At 51.1% G+C, this 15,950-nt stretch overlaps 2 protein-coding genes across 3 annotated transcripts in view; one reads left to right on the forward strand and one right to left on the reverse strand.

The window, feature by feature from the left end:
• CUNH7orf50 (chromosome unknown C7orf50 homolog) overlaps positions 1-15,950 on the forward strand; it is a 103,794-nt gene that overhangs the window by 37,521 nt on the left and 50,323 nt on the right. The gene's annotated exons all lie outside the window — the stretch shown is intronic.
• On the reverse strand, positions 5,158-15,302 carry LOC122113565. 2 transcript variants are annotated; one of them, XM_042686587.1, is made up of 2 exons: positions 15,128-15,302; positions 5,158-6,878 (listed from the first exon to the last, which is right to left on the reverse strand). In XM_042686587.1, the coding sequence occupies exon 2, from the start codon at positions 6,858-6,860 to the stop codon at positions 5,871-5,873; it is 990 nt and encodes a 329-aa protein (XP_042542521.1). In that variant the 5' UTR covers positions 6,861-6,878; positions 15,128-15,302; the 3' UTR covers positions 5,158-5,870. The 2 variants fall into 2 exon arrangements, 1 of the variants encoding a protein (XP_042542521.1); XR_006148453.1 differs by lacking the exon at positions 5,158-6,878 and adding an exon at positions 11,918-13,637.

Genomic DNA, 15,950 nt, shown 5'->3' on the forward strand with positions numbered 1-15,950 from the left:
GTTCAGTAGTTACAGGATACAAGTAGCTCACAAGTGTAATCCTAGGTACTCAGGAGGCTGCAATCTGATGGATTGTGGTTTGAGGCCAACCAGGGTAGAAAAGCCCATGAGATTCCATCTCCAAAATAATCAGCAAAAAGTGAGACTGAAGGCATAGATCAAATGCTAGAGCACAAGTTGAGCAAAGCAAGGCAAATAAAATGCAAGGTCCTGAGTTCAAACCTAGTACTGGCAAATCAACAAAAACTTTAATAGTTGAGTAATGTATCTGGTGATACTTTTAGCTAGTGCAGGGCAGGGACAGGACCCAGCTGGTGGGCATCTAGGCCCTCCCTTTAACTCAGTTGATGCTCTCTGAGTATGGTCTTACAGAAGGCTGTAGCAAGCTGAGAGAGCTGTTGGTTCCAAGTGTGACATTTGGCGAGGACCTTCTACAAGGTGTGGCTGAGCAGTGCTCTGTGCAGAGTTGGTAAGCCGCCCTCCAGAGCTGGGGCCGCTTCCAGACTCAGTTACTGATAGGCCAAGCCCAGGGGTTGCCACTCAGCAACCACTGCCAAAGGGCAGCCCAGGGTGAGTCTGGGTCCAGTATCCTGGCCCCACACCACATCATGGCTGTCTCCAACAAACTTGTTCCATGCAGGATGAATGTTCTTATGGGTGTTTAAGAAGTTAGCCAACCCTTTGTTGCTATTTTCATTTTCTTTGTGTCTTGTTTGTTCATTTATCTGTCTTTGGGAGGTTTAAGGAAGGCAGAGGAACAGAGGGACAGAGTGAACAAATGCAACAGTGCTACTTACCGGACATGATGTTAAAAATGAACTATACAGCTTATAGGTGGGGAGAGGGGGGTGGGGGGTAGGGCAGGGAGGGTCAGAAACTGGAGAGAGTGAGGGAAGGGGTGACATTGTCCAAATAGAAATGTTCGTTACCTGATCTAACTATAACCCCTCTGTCTATTATCTTTGTAATAACAATTAAGAAGTTAACCAGCTACTAAGAAGGCAGAGGTAGGAGGATCTTTGTGATCTGAGGCCAGCTTGGGCAAAAGCCCAAGACGCTATCTGAGAAACTAAAAGGGAAAGACAAGGGGTGCATGGCTCAGTCCTCAGGGCTTATCTTCAGATGGGGCAAATGGCAGAATCCATTGTGGTTAACACTTAGGTACTTCACTTGTGAACAGCGAATACTGTGTAATGAGTGTGTAGACTCTGGGCCCATACAGTAAAGCTGCTATTCTTGGCTTCAGAAGCCATCAAAGTCACTGAGGCCCTGTCCCCTCATCCCTCCTGCACACAAACTTTGTCACTTTGTAAGTCCTGAGCCAGTGCTGACTAGAGCCCCAATTTCCCCAGTGCTGGCAGTGTCTCTCCCTGCTTTGTCTCCTGCGCCCGATGCTCTCTTGTGGGACATGGGACAGTCCTGACACTTGAAGGTGACTGGAGTCTTCTTGTGCCTGCCCAATGTGTGGCACTACCCCATTTGGCCATCTGGGATGTGAGGCTATGAAACTCAGCCTTTTATTTTCTGCACATGCCAGGGCTATCACTTGACCTTCACTTTAGGTTGCATGTCTTGGGCCTCATGACCAGTGCCTGGAGGGTGGTAAACGGTGATTCTTTCCTCACCTTCTGGCTGTGGGCCTGGCCGTCTCTCGACATGGGTGGCAGTGTATCCAGGTGGCCAACAGGTTGCCCAATACAGGTACCATTTCTATGGAGTGTTTATTTGGGGAAGTGAGCATCAGCTTTCTTATCTGCCCGTGTGGGAAGGAATTTATAGCTCACAGAGCTGGTGCATGGCTGGCCACAACACACATAGCTGTCCTGGTGGCTTCACATATGTTGACTTTTGAGTAGCAATACCTGCTACGTGGTTGCTGGGAGCCTTCGGGACATTTCCTCTTATTCTTGAGGGGTTGTGGCAACCAGAGCTTGGTGTGTATAGCTCACAGATCTGCTGGTGTCCTGGGGTCTTTCCACCAACCTGCAGTGACAGCTAGGTGATGTTACTTGGAGCCTGCAGAGGCTGGGGCTGTGGTGGCTGCTCCCCACCCAGGATTCCCTTATTGCTGGAGACAACTAGTCTCTTCTGAGAGTTGCTTATCAAGGTCCTAGGTGGGTCCTGAGACCTGGGGGTCGCCCGATGCTCCAACATTAGTGCCCTTCCCTCTTCCTCTTCTCCAGTGAGAACTTTTTTTTTTTTTTTAATGTTTCCTGTTTCAGCCCCCTGTAAGCTTTTGTTTTTTCTTTTTTAAGAGGATCCTACTGTTTGAGAACTACCAAGGCACATTTTTGTGGTTGGGTTTCTAAAATTACTCCCAGGGCTGAAATGCTTAGGAACTCAGTGTAGCTGGCAGCTCCAGGCCTCCCAGCCCTGCAGGCAGCTTTGCCTCCTTGGGCCTCTGGGCACCTGGGTCTTCATCTCAGCTCATGAGGTGTTGGCATCGACTAATGCAGGGTATTTTTCAATGAACTGGCCAGGAGCCACTGGAAATAGGGCAGATACAGGGAACAGCTACTGTCAGACATCCAAGAAGGTGAGGCCCTGTCTCACCACTTCCTGTCTGGGCAGTCTCAGTCCGCAGCCCAGGGAGGCATCCATGCAGAGACATAGAGCTGGCTAGGCCGAAGGAGCTGGGATTGCTGGCATGTAGTTCCAGGACAGGAGGCCCCACTTGAAGAGAGCCCCAGAAAGTTGGAGGCAGTCTGCTGGAACTGGGCTGCATGCTGCACATGTACAGTGAGGGTCCTCAAGGCCGGTCTGGCTAGAAGCAGAGATGGCTAGCCAGCTCCACACTGAATGGTCTCACAGCTACCAGAGGGCTGCTGGCTGTCCTCATCTCTCCAGCCAGACAGCATAGAGCTGTGAACATGCATGCATAAATCCATCCTCCATCATAATCACAATGCCTGACACTGGTATGTTATACAAAAAAGAGGTTTATTTCAGGTCACAGTGTTCTTTTGTTCTGTTTTGTTGCTGGTCCTGGTCCTTGGACTTGGGGCCTGGGTGCTGTCCTTGAGCTTCTTTTACTCAAGGCTAGTGCTTTACTACTTGAACCATACATACATAGCTCTACTTCCAGCTTTTTGGTGGTTAATCAGAGATTAGTCTCGAATTCAAGTCTGCCCCAGGTGGCTTCAAGCCATGATCCTCAGATCTCAGCCTCCTGAGTAGCTAGGATTACAGGTATGAATCACTGATGCCATGCTTAGGTCACAGTTTGAAGATTAAAAGTGTAAGATCCAGGGGTCCTGATGATTCAGCCTCTGGTGAGGGGCTCCTTCGCTGGGTTATGTCACAGTGGAATGTGTCAAGAGGGAGAGATTACATGGCAGGCCTGGAAAGTCAGGTTGGAGCCTGGAGTGGTCTTCTACTGGACCCCACTTCTTAACCATCTTACCTCCAAGTCACACACTGGGACCAAGCTTTCAGCAAATGAGACTTGAGAGACACAACTCAAACTATATCCAAGTGTATGACAGTCAGTAGAGACCAAAGCTTAGGTGTACAGGTTAAGTTGGCTCTAAATATAGACATCTATAGACCTTGACCAGCTCATAAAAGACCTTGAAATTCATAAAAGGCTCTCAAAAGAAGTAGCTTTTCTTGGTGCTCATGTCTCACATCTGTAATCATACTTACTCAGGAGACAGATCTAAGGATTGCCATTGGAAGCTAGCCTGGGCAAGAAAGTCTATGAAACTCATATCGCCAATTAACCACCAAAAAGGTGAAAGTATTGCTGTGGCTCATGTGGTAGAGCACTAGTCTTGAGCACAAAAGCCCAGGGACAGCTCCTAGGTCCTGAGTTTAAGTCATAGCATAAGCACAAAATTAAAAACAAACAAAATCCACCCTGTGTTGGCTGGATGTCAGGAGCTAATGCCTATAAAGCTCTTTGAAAGGCAGAGATCTAAAGGATCCCGGTTCCAGGCTAATGGACAAAATTTGCATGACCCCACCTCAACAGAAAAAGCTGGATGTCTTGATAAGCATATGCCATCTTAGCCATAGTTGGAAACATAAGTAGAAGGATGGAAGTCTAGGACAACCTGGGCAAAAAAGCAAAAAATAACCAGAGCAACTGGGTGCCAGTGGCTCACACTTGTAATCTTAGCTACTCAGGAGTCTGAGATCTGAGGATCATGTAAGAGACTTACCTCTACTGGAAGTAGAGCTGTGGCTCAAAGTGGCAGAGTGTGAACACAAAAACTGAAGATCAGCAACCAGGCCTTCGAGTTCAAGTCCCACGACCCACAAAATAAAATAACCAGGGCAACTAGGACTGGTGGTATGACCGAAAGAGCAAGAGCATGTCTGGTAAACATGATGCTGAGTTCAAACCTATGCTGGGAGAAGCAGCCCTGCTACTGTCTTCTGTGTGTTGATGCAGGTAACAGGGTCTACCCATTGTCTGCCTGCTGTGAGTGTGTGGATAGACCTCACACATGCCACATTAAGGTTGCCGTGAAGGTGAATAAATAAGTGGAGGGGGAAATAGCAAGGGGGTCTTTTGAAAGCATTTAGAAATGTCCACAGAGGGCTGGGAAGGTGGCTCAATGGTAGAGTGCTTGCCTTGCATGTCTGAGGCCCTGGGTTCGATTCCTCAGCACCACATAAGCAAAAAGAAAAAAGCCGGAAGTGGCACTGTGGCTCAAGCCTTGAGCTGAAGAGCTGAGGGACAGCGCCCAGACCCATAGTTCAGGCTCCACGACCGGACCCCCCCCCCAAAAAAAAAAAAAAAAAAAAGAAAGAAATGTCCATAGATCATTGCTGAAGCCACCTACTTGCCTAGGATCCAGAATCCTTTTCCTCTGAAGGAATCATGCAGATATGTAAACATCAACAAGAAAGCTTATCATAGACATTCTTTTATTCTTTAGATACAAAATGCCGTTAAGACTGAAACTAAGCTGAGTGCCGGTGGCTTATGCCTGTAATCCTAGTTACTCAGGAGGCTGAGATCAGAGGATCATGATTCAAAGCCAGCCTGGGCAGGAAAGTCTGTGAGACTCTTATCTCCAACTAACCACCAGAAAATGGGGAGTGGCACTGTGGCTCAAGTGGTAGAGCACTTGCCTTGACATAAAGAACTGAGGGATAGTTCCCAGGCCCTGAGTTCAAGCCCCACAACTGATCCCCTCTCCCCTCCTCCCAAAAATACTTGAAACTAGGCAGCCATAGATTTCATAAAGGCCTTGGTTTAGGTCTTTACATGACAAAGTCTTGATAAAAATCTAGTGGGAATGATGGGTAGCAGCTGTGGACACAAACGTCTAGAGTTCATGCTCTCAGCCTGTCCACAGACCTTCAGATGGGAGAATGCATGTGCTACCCTCCCACAGATTAGCCACACGGTGTCCCTACCTATTTGCTCTGGGACACTGTAGGCACTGGGTTCAGTCCCACTGTTCCAGGGCTTCTCAGTGTGTAGGTGACAATCACAGAGCTACATGATGATGACAGATGTGAAGACAGAACCTCTCTGTCCCTGACCAGATTTCCATCGCCCAGACACCATGGCAGTACTGGGGGGTTGAACGGCAGTGGCAGGAGGAGCAGCGCATGGTATGGCCTAGGGGTGCTGGAGAATGTCTGTGCTGACTGGTGTCTCTTTGTGTCACTTGGCTAGGACAGTGCTGGGGAAGATGTCAGGCTGAGCGTGCAGTGCCCAACTCCTGCCCTCGTCATTTCGTGCTTGGGTGTCACTCATGGAACCATGGTGCTTTTTCATGGACTGAGTAGAAGGCCCTAAAACCACTGTCTAATGAACTTTCCAAGCATGCCCACATCCCTGTGGCATCTCTGTGAGTCTTTCCTGAACACCTAGAACAGGCATGGTGTCCATCCGTCTGTGTGGTTTAGCCCTAGCTTGCCACTCTGTGCAGGGAGACACTGTTGTCAGCCTCTTGTCCTCTACATCTCTGGCTGAGGTGTCCCAGGATGCCCAGCAGTGCAAGCCTGCAGGGCTTGTGCAGGAGGAGGGTGGCCAGGGCGTTGATGCAGCTCTCCCCAAACAGGACCAGTTCTGCCAGGTTCATGAGCAGCTCATCCCTTGGAGAGCCAATGTCCCTCTGCAGCTTCCGCCTGGCCCGCTGGAGGAGCACTGTGTTGTAGAGGAGTCGGCAGGCAAACATGTTCAGAGCCACAGCCAGCACCACACTGCAGGCAGAGGCCGTGTCCCTCTGGGCCGGAGCTGCCCGCCAGGTTGATTGGGTGGCAAATAGGACCAAGAGAACCAGCTTGAAGGCCAGGGCCAGCCCGAAGCCCAGACTGAACTTGACAATTTCATATTCTGGCCAAGTGGTCAGTGGGTCCACCTGGCACAGGGTGGTTCTGTGCAGTTCCCCGGATGTGCCCAGCAGAGCCACCATGATCAGTGAGCTACAGATGGCACAGCCCCCAATGGCAGCCAGGCCTGCTGCAGGGCTCAGGGCACCCTGGCTTTCCAGGAGCAGATGGCACGAGGAGCCTGGCAGAAGGGTCGGGATGAGCGTGGCCCCCTGCAGGTACTGGGCAGTGAAGTAGCAGACATTGGTGAAGAAGGACAGGACCCCACAGCCCAGGTTGGTGGTGTGCATGTAGTTGGGCCTGCTGGCAGCGCTGAGTGACAGCAGGGTCATAATGATGCAGGTGACAGTGAGGCCCAAGAGCTGCTTGTCCAGCACCCCCAGCTTGGCTCGGCTGCGGACGAACGTGATCAGGTTGAAGAGACCAGTGGCCAGGCTCAGTGGGACGCACAGAACCACATACACATGTGTGCATCTGGAGATGATGCTCTGGACAGCAATGACATCCTCCACAGCTGGGGACACGTGGCTCGGGTACTGGATCCAGGACATGTTGTGGGAGCTCATCTTTGAGAGCTGACACCCCTGTAACGGAAGCATGTGCCACATAGTCACAGGCTGGCCCCGCCTTTGTGTCAGCATGTGTGGGCTCAAGGCTTTGTCTCCAACATGCCACCCTGCTGCTGAGCCCGTGGAGCTGTGGCCAGTGCCATGTACACAGCATAGGGGACTGTGTGTGTGTGTGTGTGTGTGTGTGTGTGTGTAAAATTCTGTCCCACCTTTGAACAGCCCTGCCAGTCTCACAACCTTGTCCTCATCACTCTCAGCCACATCTAAATGCCACTGCTCAGGGTGAGGAACAAGGGTGTGCCCTGTGAACAATCTCCTGGCGATGGCTTCTGTCTCCCAGAAGCCCACCAGGAGCAGAGTTCTGGAAGTTCTTCCCTGAGTCATCAGAGCTTCCCGCACAGGCTGGCCCTGGCCTCTGGCCCCTGGCAGAATCGCCTAGAATCCACATTGGATGCAGGCAGGGCCTAACTCTGCATTTGAAATCTGGCTGTGAGCCTGAGAAATTCTGGGACATGCTAACCAGTTAGTCCTTCATTTTGGAGCTCTTCCTACTCAACACAGACACTAGGGGCTCAAGGAGCAGCATGTTTTGCTGGCTCTCTGGGCGTTGTCAGGCATCCAGCTCTTTGAGCTGTGAATTACTTTATTACAGTGAGCTGTAAATTCCTGGGTTTAGGGCTTTAAATCACCATGCTGACAGGCTTACACCATCTTTGGTCAGTGAAATAATTGTGTTTCCATACAATTGTCTCCTCCTTTCCTTTAAATTTTAACTAAATAGTAGTTGGGGCTGGGAGATAACGTTGCTGTTTATTAAAAGAAAAGAAGGCAATCAAATTGGAAGCATAATTTTCCTGGGGTACCTAAGGGATGGGCTGCTGGTGTGGGTGGGCTCAGCCCATGGGTGAGGAATGTGTGTGCATACGTGTGTACTTATATGTGTAGGGGTGTTTTGAAGCATATCTTGCTCCTGGCCAGCCTGGCAGATGCACACAGTGTGGCTACAGATTGTATACAGGTGGTTTGGCAGTATGGTAGGAATGAACAGCTGTTGCTGGCTTATCACCCCACTAGGGTTCTGTGCATCCTAAGCTCAGCCATGTGCCCACAGACGTGCTTATTTTATACACAGGCAGTTGACTACCTAGTGTGCTGGGTGTTTGCATGCCCAGGTCTGTCCTAGGCTTTTCTGTGACCTGGTCATGTCATCCATTACCTCCTGTCAGCTCTCCTGCCTTCAGGTGTCTCTGCAGCCTCATGCTCTCCACCTTTCTGCTCACCTGCAGACCAGAGGTACGACCCTCTTACGGGCTTCTTTCTTTTCTCTTGAGCTATGGCTCAGGCATCCTCCCTGTTTTGCTTTCTTTCTTTTTTTTTTTTTTGTCGGTCGTGGGGCTTGAACTCTGGGCCTGGGCGCTATCCCTCAGCTCTTCAGCGCTCTACCACTTGAGCTACAGCACCACTTCCGGTTTTCTGGTGGTTTTATTGGAGATAGGAGTCTCATGGTCTCCCCTGCCCGGGCTGGCTTTGAACCGCGATCCTCAGATCTCAGCCTCCTGAGTAGCTAGGATTACAGGCGTGAGCCACCAGCGCCCGGCTCCTGTTTTGCTTTCTGCACTTCTTGTTTCTTTTTTTTTTTTGGAGGGGGAGGTCCGGTCGTGGGGCCTGAATTCTGGGCCTGGGCACTGTCCTTCAGCTCTTCAGCTCAAGGCTAGCACTCTGCCACTTGAGCCACAGCGCCACTTCCGGCTTTTTTCTTTTTGCTTATGTGGTGCTGAGGAATCGAACCCAGGGCCTCAGGCATGCAAGACAAGTGCTCTACCACTGAGCCACCTTTCCAGCCCCCTGCACTTGTAGTTTCTAAAGGTTCTTTTAGGGCCTTTGAGAACTGGCACTTTTTAAGCTTCAAGATTTTTATATTCCTTGAAGATGTCTTGAAGCTTCTTTTGATTTCTGTCTTTGGCTATCTCGGAATACAACATATTGAGTGCCCTACTTAAACTTCCATTCAAAAATTACTGACAGATGAAGGCAACTTGCTCTGAAGTATGTTTGCTTTGGCTTTGGTATTGCCCCTTGGGTTTCCTGGTGTCGAGCAGGAGGCTCCTACCAGTCCAGAGTGATGGCTCTCAGGGGTGATGTTTGTATACCCGGCCATATTAACCCCCTTGCCAGCCTGGGGGTGTCTGGAGAGGTTTCACAATGTAATTCCGTATGTCTTGTTTTTTTTTTTGTTTGCTTGTTTTTTAGAAACTTACCCTCCCTCCTCCTAGTTTTTTTAAAAAACATTTTAGGAAATGATTTTCTGTCATAACAAAGCCCGCATATCCAGGAATAGGAGTTTGGGGCAGACTTTGTTTCTGGCAATAGGCCTTGGAAGTTCTTGGCCAGAGGGACTGATCTGCCCAGTCTATTGGGCCACTGCCTGCACCTTGATACACTCAGACCATGTGGTATGCGGGGGGGGGGGGGGGGCGGGGAGGAAGAAGAAGAGGGGGTCTTTAGAATAACTCACTGGCCTTGGGAAGGGTGCCTGCTCGTGGCACAGTGTGCTGGCCTTTGGACTCATCTTTTTGCTGTTGTTCTTTTGATTTTGGCAGTACTTTGGATTTGAACTCAAAGCCTTGAACTTACTACGCAGGTGTTCTATTACTTGAGACTTTGGTTATTGTTCAGATAAAGCTGACCTTGGACCAAGATCCTCTTACTTACAGTTTCGGTGTAGCTGGGATAACAGATGCTCATATAACATATACATTAGTTAAGATTGGGGGAGGAAGCCAGGCGCCGGTGGTTCATGCCTGTAATCCTAGCTACTCAGGGGGCTGAGATCTGAGGATCACGGTTCAAAGCCAGCCCGGGCAGGAAAGTCCGTGAGACTCTTACCTCCAGTAAACCACTAGAAAATCAAAAGTGGCACTGTGGCTCAAGTGATAGAGCACTAGCCTTGAGCTGAAGAGCTCAGGGACAGTGCCCAGGCCCAGAGTTCAAGACCCACAACCAACAAACAAACAAAAAAAGAATGGAGGAGAGTCTCAAACTTTTTGGCCAGATTAGCTCAAACCACAATCCTCCTGATCTCAGCTTCCAAAATAGCTAGGATTACAGGTTTGAGCCACTGTTTGGCTAAGGGAATTGCAGATTTATTTTTGTTTGTTTTTGTTTTTGGAAGGGGGTTTACTGAGATTTGAACTCTGATTTTGCATTTTGGGGGTCCGCTTTGATGTTCTGGTGGTGTTTTGGCACCTCAAGGCCAATCTACCTTTCATGCTATAGACACTCCGTAGGTGTGTTTCTGGCTCAAGACGCAGCAGTGAGTTGTGACTGTTCTAATTCACCACTACTTAAGGGTTAGGTGGCTTGGAAATGAAGAATCATGACTAGCCTGAGAGGAAGATCTTCATCTCATCAGTACGATGGGAAGGAGCTGGGAAACAGTGCTGTGCAGATGTCAGTCTCTGTCCACATCTGGTCTGTGCTGAGTGGACAGTGTGGTGTCAGGTGGTGTGTCTGTGGATCTCCACGGTTAGGAGCTGTGCTGCTTGCAGCTGTCTGCCCAGCTCTCCGGTGTGGCTGTAGCCTGGCCCTGAGTGAGAGCACCTTGCTCTCTAGGGCAAGAGGGCACCTTGTTCAGTGCTTAGAGCTCCACTGCAGCAACTTTCTGCTCTCCACTTGCCACTTGGGCCACACCGTGTGGAGGCTCAGCTTAGCTCCTGGGTCTCCTGCCTTGACTGGGTGCACTAGAAGAGAGGAGAGAAGGCCATTTGACTGCTCAGTGGTGGGCACTGGGCATAGATATCACATGGCACCACTCAGGCTCTCCGTTCTGCCCACATCTCTGTCTACATCCACGCTAAACCCCTCCCCAGTTGATGTTTCAGCACAGTGTAGTCCTGTATATTTGTTCAGGGCTCCTCAAGGCAGAGTAGGACCCTCAGCCCCATGCAGTACCGAGCCCCCTGTTTGTGCTGCCCTGGTGCAGCTGATCACCCCGTGCTACCTAGAGGGCCAGACCACAATCACACATTGTCAGGTCTTGGTGCCAGGCTTGCCCGCAAGGCCCCCTGGCCACTTCTTTCCTTTTCCTTTTCTTTCTTTTTTTTATTATTGTTTTGTGGAGGTCATGGGGCTTGGACTCAGGGCATGGGCACTGTCCTTGAGCTCTTTTCACTCACTGCTGGTTTTCTGGTGGTTAATTGAAGAGTCTCATAGACTTTCCTGCCTAGGTTGGCTTTGAACTGTGATTCTGAGTAGCTAGGATTATAGGTATGAGCTTCTAGCTCCTGGCTTTCCTTTTTTGTTTTCTTTTTCTTTTTTTTTTTCCTCTTAGTGTGTATGTGTGCATGCTGGTCCTTGTCCTGGGGCTTGAACTCTGGGCCTGGGTGCTGTCCCTGAGCTTTTTTTGCTCAAGGCTAGTGCTCTTACCATTTCATTCACAGCTCTATTTCTGGCTCTGCTGGTTAATTGGAGATAAGAGTCTCACACTTTTCATGCCTAGGCTGGCTTTTAACCTCGATCCTCAAATCTCAGCCTCCTCGGTAGCTAGGATTTCAGGCGTGAGCGGCCACTGGCTGCTTGTTGACTGAAGAGGCTGTGTAACTAGAGCACAGAGCACCGATCCTCCTGGGCCTTGCACGGGTTGCTTCTGCTGCTCAGTCTCCTGGCTCCCTCTTCTGGCTCCCTGTATCCTGGGAGCTTCTAGGCCTTGAAATTCTCTTCTCCAACATCTCCCTAACTCTAGAACCACAGCAAGTGAGTGATGGAGAGGGAGAGTGACTGGGGCCTGGCCCCTAGGTGGATGGCATTCTCTCTTGGCATCATGCCACATGCCAGACCCTGATGGAACACTTGGAATTTGTCATCTCCTCAGACCTGGGCTTCCACATGAGACAGGTGCTGCAGCTACAGTCTTGCTCCCAGTGGTCATAATGAGTCACTGAGAGATGTTCGTCTTTGGCTCACCAGCTAGTTGACACAGTGACCGAAGTCAGAACCTAGATAGTTTTTGCTGAGAACTTGGCACTCCTTTTTTTTTTAATGGCTCTTTTAAAGAATTTACAGTGACACACATTTTCCTTGGTGGGAACCATGGAAGACCTGATCATACAGTGACTGTAACCACCACATAAGCAAGAGGAACAGTCCCCTCGCTGTCTCCCACTCCCCATTAACACCCAGCCCCTTCATCTATCTCTTCTGCCACCACCAAGTGTCCATTTTCTATTCCTGAACTTTTACTTTAGAGTAACATGAGATGGATCTGCATGCGAAGCTGCTGCAAAAGCCAGCTTGCTTTCTCATGGGGCATGGTGCCCTTCCTGGCACGAGTCCCAGGTTGTTGTGTCCTCTTGCTGAGTACGTGGTGTTGGCCTGTGCTGGCAGGTATGCGAGGTTGGTGTCTGCAGGCAGCAGTGGCTGCGGTGGGCCTGCTTAGGAGGGTACATGTCCTTGCGAGTGGCATTGCTGGCTCCTGGGGTCATCCTGGCACTATTGAGTCTCCCCAGGCAGCCACACCATTCTTCGTTCCTGCTGGAATTGTACTTTTAACTCCAGAAAAAGCAAAGGTCTTACAAAGCCCCAGAATTCCTGGCAGAGGGTTGGGCACTCCATGGCAGCCATCCTCAGGCTGAGAACCAGGGGCTCAGAGCCACTCCCAAGCCCTGAGGAAGGGCTGCTGAGGTCAGCCTGGATCCCTGGGGTGCTCCCCAGGGCCAGCGCCTTGAGAATGCTCTGTCCCTCGCAGCAGCTTCAGGCCCTCCAGATTCCGACCGGCTCCTGGACGCATGGGCTGGCTTTAGTATCAGTTGCTTTCCCAGAGTTAGGGAGTGGGAGAGGAGGAAAGGGCAACCCATACCCCTGTACAGCTCCCAGTGAGGCAGACACTTCTGCCTCCCCCAGACAGGCCAGGGTCTCGTGCTTCACCCCACAGCTCTGTTACAGACTGCTGAATGTCCATCCTTCAGGAACTGTGCAACCCCTGTCCAGTGCACCAGTTGGAAGGTCTTCTGTGCTTTGCCCTGGTTTTTGCCATCCTTACATAATTTGTGCCAGGTCAGTAATTACAAAGTCCTTCTCTGTCTGGACTGAACCGTTTTGGAGCTTTTGCTCTTACAGATTGTTTTGCATTTGTGCAAAGTCTGCAGAAATTTGGTCAGGATTCTCCACATGGTCTGAGGGGCCCTACGTGCAAGTGGCCTGGTGGTGAATGAACCTCAGCCACCGGGCAGGGGCCATGAGCCCTACCAAGAGGATCTGCCTGTGGCCCCATGGGTCTAGTGAGGTACAGCTCAGTTGTTTCCCTAGCCCCAACCGAGGGCATTGGTAGTCTGTGTCACTCAGTTGTGGGAGAGGTGGCAGGGGCTGTGATCAGGATGGAGCGCACAGTGGCATTAGTGACAGTCCACTCTGCTTACTCTGAAGCCCTGCCTTCTTGGGCAGGACTTGGCCAAGAGCTTTTGCTGTTGGCCCAGTCATGTTTCCATTTCAGTCTCCCTGGCTCCTGCAGGCAGAGGCAACTTCCAATGACTCACTGCTGTTCTGCATACGTGGCCTGGTGTCCTACGCCCCCAGCCCTTGGCCAGCTTGGTGTGGAGTAGCTGCAGAGGGGCTTTAGACTGACATCCGAGTGGTGTATGGGAGCCGGCCAGGCCATCTGCCTCTGGCTGTGACCCCTGGGTCAAGGAAGGCAGCGTAGGAAGTCCTCAGCTTCCTGCTCCTGGCCTCCCCCTGGTGGTCCCAAGGCTATTTGTTTTCAGGGACTATTTGAGTCTCTGCCTAAGATGTGAAAAATAATGAAAGCAGAAAGATAACAGAGCCCACTTTGCTTTTCTGGATCTTCTGAAGAAGACACGTGTCACACATAGACTGCTATACACACACTGGACACATGCAAATACACATAAATATGCTGTGTACATATATGTGCATGCATTGCCAGGAAACACAAACACAACTCTGCCTACATGCATGTACATACCTGATCAACACACCCATACACCAGGAGCACAGCACTAACGCATAGCTATGGAAACACATGACCCTTGCCTGTGGTTGGCTCAGTGTGGTAAGGGCCAGGTTCTCCAGCCCTTTCCTACCCAATCTTCACACAGTGTCTGCTAGTCCTGGTGTCCAGCAGTGACCCAGAAGAAAGAGCAGCATGGGGCAGGGCCTGGGCTGAGAACTGAGTGGCAGCCCTCGCTCTGCATGAGCTGCTACCTATCGTGAGGGGTTGTGTGGGGCTGTGGGTGGACCCTCGCCCAGCGGCCTGCCCTCTGTAGAACCCACAAGCCCTGCTGCTCCCTACTTCCACTGCCCAGCCCTTCCTTCCACTTACTGGCCCCCTGGCTGGCTGCTCACTTAACAGGTTTTGATAGAACCCTGAGCTCCGAGGGCCACCTGGCTAGGCAGACTCAATGTGCTTGGCCAAGCCCTGTCCTGGGCAGCCCAGTGGCTGAGCTGGCTGTTGGTTCTGAGCAAGCACATTTCCTGCTGGTCTGTGGGGGCAGCGAGGCCAGTTTCACACATGCTTGTTCTTGGGCTGATGACAAGCCCTGGAGTGCATTATGGAGCATCCCAGAGAGCTCTATCCAGTGGCCTTATGAAGCGTAATGGACCTGCATGTGGGGGCTCCAGCTAGCTCTATTTCTTGCCCTCACAGGGACACTGCTGTTATACTAAAGTATTGGGAGCACAGAGCCTGCATTGTGCGGAGGCTGGCCAGCTCCCTTGTCTCAGGAAGTCTAGCCACAGCTCCCACAGGCTCCTCCCCGCCCTGCCTGCCAGTGTCCTCTGGAAGGAAAAGTACACGTCTGGATGCCTACCTCACCCCACCAGAGCCAACCAGCAGAACCCTCCATTACCATGTGTGCATTTCAGATGTGCTGTGTGCTCTGCCAACTCAGATCTGTGGGATTCTTTCTACAAGAAGACCCAGCACTAGTTACTTAGCTGGCAGCTCCATTAATGCAAAGTCTGACCCCCAGAAACATTTTCCAGCCCCTCTGGGCACCCACTAGAGCCTCTCAACCTCTTTTAGTGCGATGATAGTGCCTGCAGTCATCTCCACACAAAGCCTAGAACAATAGCTGCTTTTTTTTTTCGTATGACAACCAACCTGTAGTGGAAAGTTTGAGTTCTTAAAGAAACTTCCCACCACAGCAACAAACTTTCTCTAGGCCTCCCCATCCCCCAGCCAGCGCTGATTCAAGAGGTGGAAGCCAGGATGGCAGGTCTGCCACCTCCCATAGAGGTGGACAGATGCTTACCTGTGCCAAGGCTGCTTCTGCTGCCTGCAGATGGACAGCTTGTGTCTCTTCTTCAGGATGGAAGAAGCTGTTGTGGAGCCAAGCTTCTGCTCCTGGCCTAGCTTCTGCTGCTCTACTCGCTGAAGCCGGGCAGGCACAGAAACCTACAGTTCATAAGAAGAAACAGGAACTGGCCTGAAGTCATCCAAACGACACACACTGGGTTTAAAGTAGTGTATGGTTTGGTCACATGACCATACACATTCAAATCTCCCTGTACTGGATGGAGGGGTAACGTGTGCCGAGCTGAGCCCCAGCTTCCAGGGCTCTCTTGCAGATGCGTGCTGGCCCTCACACAGCCCCTCCCAGAAAGCAGCAACGTTTGCAACTTAAAATAGGAGCTGAAACCCCACCCAGACTCTTAAGTGCTCAAGACCTATGCCAGCCAGCTATGCGCTCCCGAGCCTCTCCCAGCACTCACCGGGGGCCATGGTAGCCCAGTCCTGATCAGGGGTCTTGGCCCTCTCTCTCTGATAACAGAATGAACCAGGACAGTAGATGCTGTGTGGCCTGGGTGCCAGGTAACTGAGTCCTGACTGCAATGCTGAGCAGCCCTTGCTACCCTGCCCACCGCACACAGTTGGACTGTGCCAGGAGGCTACAGCGCTAGCAGCAGGTCCTGGGCGGAGGCCCCAGGTTCTGAAGGGAGAGCTGTGGCCACACAAGGTAATGGATTTGGGGAGCGGTTTCCTCTTCTCAGCTTCTCCTAGGGTAGCCCTGTGGAAACTTGGGATGCTGTAGGCTTTACGTTCCTCTTCCTTGGTGCTTACACCCCTTTGCAAAG

The sequence above is a fragment of the Dipodomys spectabilis genome, unplaced genomic scaffold, assembly GCF_019054845.1.
Source record: "Dipodomys spectabilis isolate Male_0828 unplaced genomic scaffold, ASM1905484v1 ptg000098l, whole genome shotgun sequence".
Classification (NCBI taxonomy): domain Eukaryota; kingdom Metazoa; phylum Chordata; class Mammalia; order Rodentia; family Heteromyidae; genus Dipodomys; species Dipodomys spectabilis.

What these genes read in the sequence shown, in the direction of transcription:
- LOC122113565 (XM_042686587.1), bottom strand. Translation starts at nt 6,860, where the DNA reads ATGAGCTCCCACAACATGTCCTGGATCCAGTACCCGAGCCACGTGTCC.